Raw genomic sequence first — 10,452 nt, 5'->3', positions numbered from 1 at the left:
GTGGCAAGAAATGAATAATCGTACCTTTAAGCAGGGTTCTTGGAGTGAACTCGATTTCTTTTGCTTAGTGTCTAACATGACCCAATTACGGTTTCAGTTCTCAAAGCTAGTGGTGGAGGATTGCTCGAGACAGAGGCATTTCTTCTCCAGTTGGGGTATATCGATTTCTTTTGCCTAGGTCAAGAGATCTATTCATTATTGGCTACCATCGCCATGGGGTTGGATCCTGATCAACTATGATGGTTCTCTCCGGGGGCATATTAGAGGATATTGCGTTATGGCTCAGAATTGCAAAGGTGATGTTATTTTTGCTTGTGCTAGTGGTTGTGCTAATGTGGGTGTTTTTCATGCTGAGAAGCTTGCACTTCGGTGTGGTTTATAGTTTGCTAGACAATACCGTTGTAATAAGGTTTTGGTGCAGTTGGGCTCTCAAGTGGCAATTAGGACCCTACTGGGTACTTACCACCCACATTAGGGGATATTACACATTGTTGATGATATTCTTTATTTGAAATCTTTCTTTCAAGAGTGTAATTCCTTTCCCTACAGTTCCCTATAATTCCCTCATAGGATTGTGCCATGTAGCATTAAGTAATCCAACGGCCACCCAATTCAAACTAGAGTTTAAATAAAATTCAAATTTATAGGTGGGTTTAAATAAATCCAAATTTAGTATGAATTGGCTAACCGTTGGATTACTTAATGCCACATGGCACAATCGTAGGAGGGAATTGTATGGAATTGTAGGGAAAGGAATTACAGAGGATGTGAATCTGTATTTTGGTACATAGAGTTAGAGAGACTAATAGATGCGAGGATTATTTAGCCGGATTGGCAACGGCAAACCAAGAAATTTTGTTGGATCCTCTCTCTTTGCCTGCTCAGCTTTCGCAATATGCTGTAAAAGAGCAGCAGGATTGCAAGTGCTTTAGAATTAATCATGTATTATTTTATGTACTCTATTTATTTTTATTAACATAAGTCTGACTAATTCCAAAAAAAGAAGTATTGACGCACTTCATGGGGAAATAAGTATTGACACACAATTTGTTGAGATACTAAAATTGTGCAACTTGTATAAGAAATATGCTAGCTTATTGCAATCGTGCCTTTTTATTGAGGAAATATTTTCTCCTTAGATAAAACTTCTAGTTTGTAAATGTAAGAATTACTTAATTTATCTTCATTATCTTTGGATTAGATGATATATAAATCACCATGTTTGTACGTGTGGGCACGTTAGCATTTTGTCAGTTTTGAGGAGAGTCAATCGAATACCTATTAATGTCATAAAACACATAGGCTAACTATAAATTATTGCTTGAATGCTCATAAACGAGTAGATAATGAGGGATAAGATTTTATGCATATTAATATTGTATTGCTTGAATATCCATTGGTTAGATATATTAACAATCGTCTTTAAAGAATCAAGTTTGCCATAAACAGTAGTTAATTTGGAAATTCTTCCTGCTTATAGAAAGTCGTTCACAAAGGCCAAAGAAAGATTGTCTTTTCCTTTTGTGAGGTTGTCATTTTTATAGGGGAAACTTATGAGTTGTGAGTGAATTGTCATTGATGAATATAAAATTTACAAACCCATTCTGATCCATACTATAAAGGCACATAAAAGTAACTGATAACATCACCACCGGCCACCACCACAATTTGATTACTTGGATCACTGGGAAGACTGCAGAGCAGAGCAGTTCTTAATCCTTTAGCTTCCCACTCATCTCTAATGGGCAGAACTCACCTCAAGCTCATCCTTCTCTTAACCACCTTTACCTTGTACATTATTCAAGGCGAATCAGAGTCTCATGGCTTCTCTAAAGCTCCATCACTACTTCTAGGGTTCAAGAGGCTTAACCGGGAGAAGATGAGCCACCTTCACTTCTTCTTCCATGACATAATTGCTGGTCGTAACCAAACTGCCATTAGGGTTGCTGAAGCAGCATCAACAAAAACATCAGCAACAGATTTCGGTGCAGTGGTAGTGATGGATGACCCCTTAACAGAAAGGCCAGAAGCTACATCGAAGCAGGTAGGTAGAGCTCAGGGGATCTATGTTTTTGCGTCACAGAATGAGTTTGCTCTATTAATGACCCTTAATTTTGTATTCACGGATGGGAAGTACAATGGGAGCACACTCAGCATATTGGGAAGAAACTCTCTGTTCTCTGATGTGAGAGAGATGCCACTATGCCAGTGGTAGGAGGAAGTGGGCTTTTCCGGTTTGCTCGGGGCTATGCTCACTCGTTAACCACCACTGTTGCAGTGGTTGAGTACAATGTCCATGTCATCCATTACTGATATATTTCTGTGTACGGTGGTGGTTTGGGTGGTGTTGAAGGGATTTCTCTCCCGGTTCTTCCTTTCAGCTAGTCGATTAAAGCTCATTTTCATTCAACTTCCAATCACAGAGTTTAGCTAAAGTATCTCTACTACTACATTCTGTATATTTGCAGGAGCTCCTGTTGTGTTTTAAGTGCCGGAGTGTCGTTGGTTGTTAATTTATTGAAGTGGCCAATAACATTTGCCGGTATTTTAGAGTGTGGATCATGGAGAGCTCTCAAACCCGCTTACAACCACAAATTATGTGGGGCCCAGTGAAAATAATAAAACATTACTAAAAACAAAGCATCACCCTAATCCTGTGGTCTACAGGCTTCTCAAGGAGATGATCCAAACCGACGGACTGACGGTCTTACAACCACAAATTATGTGGGGCCCACGAGTAAACAAAAAAAATACTAAATTATTAGGAAAAAAAATAACCCCATCACCCTAATCTTGTAGGCCCTCCGGTAATTTGTGGCCAACAGTCTTCTCGGGGGAGACAATCCAAATTCGTGGATCATCTCCCCCGACACCATTACAACCACAAATTATGTGGGGTCCACAAATTGGAAAAAAAAAAAAAAAAAAGATCACCCTAATCTTGTGGGTCCCCTTCTAATTCATGATCAACAACAGTTGGGGGAGACAATCTGAAAGTATTTTATTAGGCCAGTCCGATCAAGCAATTGGCATTTGGGTCATTAGACTCATTACGAGGCCGGTCTGATGAACCTGGGCCAACTGAATTTCAATACCATTCGCTGGCTTTATATGTGGGCTCTTGATCTATGTATTTAGATGGGAAATCCAAAGTGATGCCTTTTATTCTCTTTTGCTATAAGACAAATGAAAAATCTAACCCCTTAGGATATAGTTGAGGTGTGCGATTCCAAGTAAATTCCAAGTCCGAGTTTTGTGACAAGCATTAAGAAGAGTCTTTAATTAACTCGAGCGGCAATCCCTCCCAAATCCCAAGTGACTGTTTTCTTCTTTTAACCTAAAGAGGGGAGGAGACCTCATTGCCATGGGGAACTTATGCATTAGATATGCATATTCTATATGTATATCCTATATCTCCTTTTCATGTCCAAGTTTCAGCTGGGATGGAACTTACCAAGAGGGAAAATACACTACGAAGAGATGGATAAATAGGCACCCCTTAGATTATTTCAATTTTCTTTTCAGACATTTGAGGTCCTTAATCTATTATTATGTGTACTACCAAATTAGGATTTATATTCTTTGTAAACATCTTTTAGGTAAGGGTGTCAATCGGCACGATTTCAGTACAGTACCAACTGTGAATACCGAAAACCAAAACCGTACCGTACCAAATTTACATGGTATGGTACGGTTTCGATATTTGCAAAAACGGTTCGGTACAATTTCTATATTAAATCAGTGTGGGAAGACGATTTAAATACGGTATCTAGTGCAATACAATTTTTGTCCGAACAAACCAATGCCACTTTTGTTATTAATTCATTAGATCCTAATGAAATTGCGATCAAGCAATCGATAGTATCTGATATTAACATAAACAAAACAAGGAAATATAATTAATAGAGACATAGAAAGTAAATCTAAGAAGAGGAGTGAAGGACAAAATGAAAAAACTGAAACAGGGAATTAGAGATGGGATAAAGGTAAAGTATTTTAATTATAAAATTATATTTATATCATTTAATTTAGTACGATTTTAGTACATACCGACGGTATAAGTACCTGAAACCAAAACCGTATTGAAGGAATTCGATTTCAGAATGTACCGCACTGAATTTTGAACGATTCGGTACACGGTTTTAGACGTTGTAGTTCGGTACAGTTAAATGATTTCGGTACGCAATTGACACCCTTACTTTTAGGGTTAAACAAAAGTTGCCCAACATTTCAAAAGTGTTGATTTAATTAACTTTTCAGCTCTATTATCTTTTCTTTTGGTAATCACTTTTCAGCTCTATTATCAAATCCACTAATGTACTCCAAGGTAAATACTGATCACAATGATCACAAAACATTGTGAGGGTAACACCTAAAATAAGACAAACGACTGCGAGGGGTATGAATATGTGGCTATAATGGTGTTAGCCATGGAAGCATTTGGTTATTACATATTTTAGGTCAAATACTATACACGTATGGATCATATGAAGTGCCTAAACAAGAATTCTTGGATGGCGATCAATAAGAGAGAACCTATCACCTATGTTTTTTTTTTTTGGTAAGAACCTATCACCTATGTTAGATGCATGAAAGAAGAGAAAATGTTTACCAGCATCATTAATATTGGAAAAATCTAAGTTTAACTTATAAGAGGCTGAGAGACTCTTGCATTAAGCACAACATTCAGGAACCACACGATTCGAGAACTTACCATTCGTTTACCAAAAACAAGAAAAAAGAACTTACCATTCTGATAAGTTTCGCCTAGGTCAACCTTTAACTTTAAGATCTACATGGCTATCACAGTAGGTAATGGTGGGTATAACTAGCTATATTATTAACTGGAACAATAGACATCTTGTGTGTGTGTATTTTTGATCGAGGAACCTGTTTAGTATGAATGTGGTATGAACTACCAAAATGCAAGTTGTGTAGTCTTTAACTTCAGATTGCTCCTTTCAATTGAACTTTCATTGGGCAGCTTAAAAAACCCTCCATCCATGAATGATAGTGCTTATATGTAATGATCAACAAAATGGGAAGCCCTTTTCAGGTCCAAATTAACATCAATTGTAGGTGAACATAGAAGATCAGCCAATAATATATGACTGCAACCACCCCATCCCATTGAAAGATCAGTTTCTTTTATCTGCCTTTGTGTGCATGCTTCATCATGTATAATACTTAGCTCAACAAACATGACCACATACATAAAGTCTTAACTCAAATTTTGGAACATTTAGTTTCAATGGGTGGTTGGATTTGTGTTCAATATTTTTTGGGCAAAGGGAATTCAAAAAGTGTTAATGGGATTGTTAGGTTTGACCTCGAATCATTACTCTATTGTCGGCATTATGAATGATGTTTCCACTTTCCAGGAACTTCCACTGAGACAAGGAAAACCCACTATTTAATAAAGCTAAATTTTTGCCTAGTGGGAAGCATAATAAATTTGGCTATGCAGGAATTCAATTATCTTCCTTCTTTTCTTCCTACATTTATGACTGTAATTATTATGAAAGATGCAAGAGGGATGAATTACTATAGAATGTAATTTTTTTTTCTTTCTGTCAATAAATTATCTGTTCTCCAACAAAAGAAAGATTACGACTAAGAAGAAGGAAGAGATGGGAGTGTCTCTCTTGTTCGTCTATGTATATAATTGTTTAGGTGTTACTTGGTGGATGTTGCCTTTGTTGATAAACCTAACCCCGTAGCACTCAGTCTTTAATATTCTATAGTGGGTTAGTTTTTGCTTTACTTTTGATCCCATTTTATCAATCAATTATGTTGTAGTGTTATGAATAAAAATATTCCATCATTATACATCATTGTCTACCACTCTATCCCTACTTGATTGTAACTTTAATTACTTGTCGCATTGCTCCTAGATGAAGCAATAGTGTTTCTCGATCTGTCCTTGCTGCCAAGCTTTTGCCACCTCTTGACCCATGACTGGAGCTTTTTTTTAACATTTTAGATATATTTTACAGCCTAAAGCAATTACTAACCCAAGAAATGAAGCCATTCAGAGTCTACCAAGTATAGTATTTTAAGTTCCGCAAATAAGGAATAGAAAAAGGAAAAAGACCCCCTCCCACCAACCTTCAGCTACCCTACTATCTATTTAAGAAATTGGGTAGAAGACTAGAACTGTATTAGAACAACCAAGTTCAGCAAAAGCTGAGAATTGAATCAAGCTTTGTTCACCAAGAAGCAAATGAAGATAGCCATCTTCTTCTTCTTCCTGATCTTCTTCTTGAAGGTCACTGTCCATGGAAAACCTCATAAATTCTCTAGAATCTTAAGTCCAGCATCGATGGGGCTTAAGGAAGAGAAGTTAACTCAGCTTCAGGTTTACTGGCATGATATTGTTAGTGGGAAAAGCCCATCAGCTATCCGAGTTGCTGCTGCACCTCAGACGAACACATCGCCAACAGCTTTTGGTGCCATGGTGATGATCGATGATCCATTGACAGAAGGACCAGAGATGAGTTCTAAGCTAGTTGGAAAAGCACAAGGTTTCTACTCATCAGCTTCTCAAAGTGAAGTAGGCTTGTTAATGGCCATGAACTTTGCCTTCATGGATGGGAAGTATAATGGGAGCACAGTAACAATATTGGGAAGAAACACTGTGTTCTCCAAGGAGAGGGAGATGCCAGTGATCGGAGGGACTGGGATTTTCCGATTTGCTCGGGGATATGCAAAGGTTAGCACTCATAAATTTGACATTGCAACAGGAGATGCTACCGTTCTGTATAATATCTATGTTTTCCATTATTGATTCATTTTATATGTACGAATTGCTCTCCCTATCTTAGCTTTTATAGAGGAGGAACTAGCTGCTGCTACAGTTGATTATACCAATAGTGTAATGTAACAAAATAATTTATTCTTTTGCATTGAAATTGTTAAGGAATTTATATAAAGATGGGTTCAAAATCACATACCTCAATGAACTCGAATGAAATGGATTAGACATAGAAGGTGACTCTTCGCATTCTCATGGATCCCTTTTATCTACCTTCCCGTATTCTTTCAATCTACGTCACTTTCCGCGTTGGGACGGACGGAGTTGGTGAGTGGTCCAATCCCTCACGTTTGTCGGTGTTGAAACTTTTCTTCCCACCTCAATGATCTGTCTGGGAAAGTAAGAGTAAAGCCGATCGATCAAATCAATTCCAAGCTGGAAATTAAAAAAGCAATGATGGTTTTCTCCCATGGAAGGTGGAACTAAAAAAAGCCACACTCGAGAAGAAAAAAATCCCGTGAACACCACACAAATTCACAAACGGCTGATAGGCATTATTGGTCTAATCCAGACAAACTTCAATTACTTTAGACCTAGCTTTAGTTTTGCGCATTTAATACTTCAGCACGTCTTAAAAACGTCCGTCTAAAATGTGTTGTAGGTCCAATTACTTTCTGCTTGGGACTCCACTTAAAGGATCAACATGTTGAATCATTACAAACATCCCCTTTGATCACCATTCAAATTCACAAACAGCTGATAGGCATCACAGATCCGAACCCAGACAAACTTCAATTACTTTCTGTTTAATTGGGGGCTCCAATGGAAGGATCATCGTTTACCAAATTACCTCATTCCTTCATCCTTGTCTCCATTTCCATCACCATTCTCCTCTTCCAAACCATCCCAGTAGCTGGCAGTTTCGCCAAAACCACGAGTCAAAGATCACTGGGGCTGAAGACTGAGAAACTTAGCCACTTCCGCTTCTACTGGCACGACATCATCAGTGGTTCCAATGCTACTGTCGCCAGAGTCGCCGGACCAACGACGAACTCGTCGTCGTCCACGGGTTTTGGTCTCATAAACATGATCGACGATCCATTGACTGAAGGACCAGAGATGAGTTCGAAGCTTGTTGGGAGGGCTCAAGGATTATACGCATTTGCTTCCCAGGAAGAAACTGGGTTACTGATGGCCATGAATTTTGCTTTCGTGGAAGGGAAGTACAACGGCAGCACCATAACTATACTGGGGAGGAATTTGGTTTCGTCGCCGGCAAGGGAGATGCCGGTGATCGGAGGAAGTGGGATTCTCCGGTTTGCTAGGGGATACGCTAAGCTCAAAACTCATAGTCTCAACTTGTCCTCTGCAACTGTTGAATACAACGTCTATGTGTTGCATTATTGATGGTGTGGATTCCTATACAGCCGGGCGGCAGCATTTGGATGCCCTCTGCTGTCCGATGGCCGGTCTGTGGTCGCTTGGCTCATTTGGGATCCAGGTCTGGTCTAATATTTAGTAATTATATATATATATATATATAGATTTTATTTTATTTTTTGGCAAAATATTTGGTCACCAGATATGGAACCTACTTTTTAATGTGGACCATGCATGAAAACTATTATCCATATGCAGGGATGTTATATGATTATATGAATAGAATGCATGCTTATTTAGTGGAGGATATTATAGACATCGGCTTAATATTCCTATCTTGTTCTTGTTCTTTTAGTTTTTTTTTTTGGTAGAAAGTAAATTTATTGAGACGGCAAAGTCAAGGAAACAGAGCTACAAAGAGACTGCACCCAAGGAGAGGAAATGGGCCAAAGAGTCGGGACAGTCACCGACTTAGCCCTCCAAGCTAGGAGATCAGCGGTCTCATTGATCCGTCTAGAAATATGTTTAAAAAAACACTTTTCAAGCCTATGTCCCACATCTAAGATATCCTGGATGATGGGGGCAACATCAAGAGGAGGGGGAGCAGAGCCATTCACTAAACTAATGAGCTCTTTACAATCAGATTCAAAGTAACCAATGTCAATTCCTTCCCCAAGGCTGCCTTTGTTTGCAAAGGTGGGGTGGGAAAAAAGGGGTGGGAAAAAAAAACATGTGGGTCCCACATGTAGTGGGGTGAGGGAGAAGAAAAGGAAAGGAAAGGGTTTTGTGGAAAAGTGATCAGGTGGGTCCCACTTTTTTACTTTTCCCAACTTTCCCACAAAATCCCACCAAATATGTGGGGTTTTAAAATAGCATGGGGTGGGAAAGTTGAACTGCCACATCAGCAGACAAGGTTCCTTGATTCAAGGAACCTTGTTTCCCACTTTCCCACCCCAAGCAACCAAACACTCTACCATTTTAGGATTTAAAGGAAAAGTAAGAAATTTACACATTTTTCAAGAATTTTCCCACCCCTTTTTTCCCACCCCACCTTTATTCCAGCAAACAAACGCAGCCCAAGAGTGTAAAGAACAGTCATCCTGAGCGCCTTTGCTTCTGCCATAAGTGCAGATGTAGCTGAGTTGGGCTCAGAAACTACTACAATTGGCCTTCCTTGATGGTTCCTGATTATGCATCCCAAACTTGCAGTGCCTACTTCTTTGTTGAAAGTTGCATCAGTGTTGATCTTGTATGCTCTATTCGGAGGGGGTTTCCATTTATCCAAACCTGTGAGTCTACTATCCATTTTGATAGTTTGGGGAGGGCCCAGTCATGCTTGAACATACTCTTGCGCCAACTTCCATGCCTCTTGACCCACTTCATATGGGTTCCACGACCTTCTATTAAAAGCTCTATCATTCTGGGCTTTCCAGATCTTCCATAAATGAATGTGTAGTATTGTTCTTGTTCTTTTAGTTATGTTTCAAGAAGAATAAACGCAGTTGCGGATATTTTTACAAGAAAGGGTCGCTTTCTTGTGCGATGGTTTGGCCATAAATGTTGAGATCTTGATCAAGATGAAACATAAGTGGGTTTTGCTACAAAAGAAAATAGGAACCGCATCAATTATCAAATGAAACGGAATCAAAGATTAACAGATTATCAAATGAACCCGAGCTTGTATAGTTGTATTGTTTCTATTTTTCATTGAAGAAACAAATTATCAAATGGATTTCAGCGTTTCCCTGCACACACATACACACAAAATAGCACATAAAATATTAAATAAAAAATTTAAAAAAAAAAAACCCCTCAGTAGGAGCCATAGACTGATATTCCCAGTTGATTTTTTTTTTTTTTTTTTTTTTTTGATAAACCATTTGATGATTGAATCAATGGTTTGTACCCTTTTTCCTTAATCCAAGCTGCAAGAGATAGATCATAGAAGTAGGTAAAAGAAAGATGAAACTTGGGGGAGGATGGAGGATAAACGATGGAAGGCTGTGACTTCTGAAAAGGGTTGTGTGCACTTCTAGTGGTAATTTCTGGCTTGAGTTGCAAGCGATCTTTGACAATGAATGGTTAGTTTTGTAAGCTTAAACCTAATAATGGTAAATCATGTAATTTTTTCAAAATTTATTTAATAAGATATTATTTTAAAATATTTACATAAATAAATATTATTTTTGAAAATAATTATCAAATTTTAAATTTTGTGTTAAAATTTTCCAATCCAACTAATGTTATAGCATGATCTATCTAAATTACTTTCAAGTCTTAAGAGCTTCTTTCAAGTTCTTATATAAAAAACTTGAGGA

At 38.2% G+C, this 10,452-nt stretch overlaps 1 protein-coding gene and 2 pseudogenes across 1 annotated transcript; all 3 read left to right on the top strand.

Annotated features, from left to right (window-relative positions):
* Window positions 1-1,667: 1,667 nt before the first annotated feature.
* On the top strand, window positions 1,668-2,683 carry LOC149003751 (dirigent protein 2 pseudogene; annotated as a pseudogene).
* A 3,462-nt stretch (window positions 2,684-6,145) lies between these two features.
* Window positions 6,146-7,006, top strand: LOC149003750 (dirigent protein 22-like). The gene has a single exon (XM_089137514.1). It carries the CDS (start codon window positions 6,224-6,226, stop codon window positions 6,785-6,787), a length of 564 nt encoding a protein of 187 aa, XP_088993640.1. The 5' UTR covers window positions 6,146-6,223; the 3' UTR covers window positions 6,788-7,006.
* A 104-nt stretch (window positions 7,007-7,110) lies between these two features.
* On the top strand, window positions 7,111-8,475 carry LOC149003749 (dirigent protein 19 pseudogene; annotated as a pseudogene).
* The last annotated feature ends 1,977 nt before the right edge of the window (window positions 8,476-10,452 follow it).

Source organism: Hakea prostrata, chromosome 10 (genome assembly GCF_041222555.1).
Source record: "Hakea prostrata isolate BN-2017 chromosome 10, UWA_Hpros_2, whole genome shotgun sequence".
Lineage (NCBI taxonomy): Eukaryota > Viridiplantae > Streptophyta > Magnoliopsida > Proteales > Proteaceae > Hakea > Hakea prostrata.
This window is presented reverse-complemented; position numbering and strand designations above follow the sequence as displayed.

Bases quoted from the DNA above. Each gene is read 5' to 3' on its own strand.
- LOC149003750 (XM_089137514.1), top strand. From the start codon at position 6,224: ATGAAGATAGCCATCTTCTTCTTCTTCCTGATCTTCTTCTTGAAGGTC.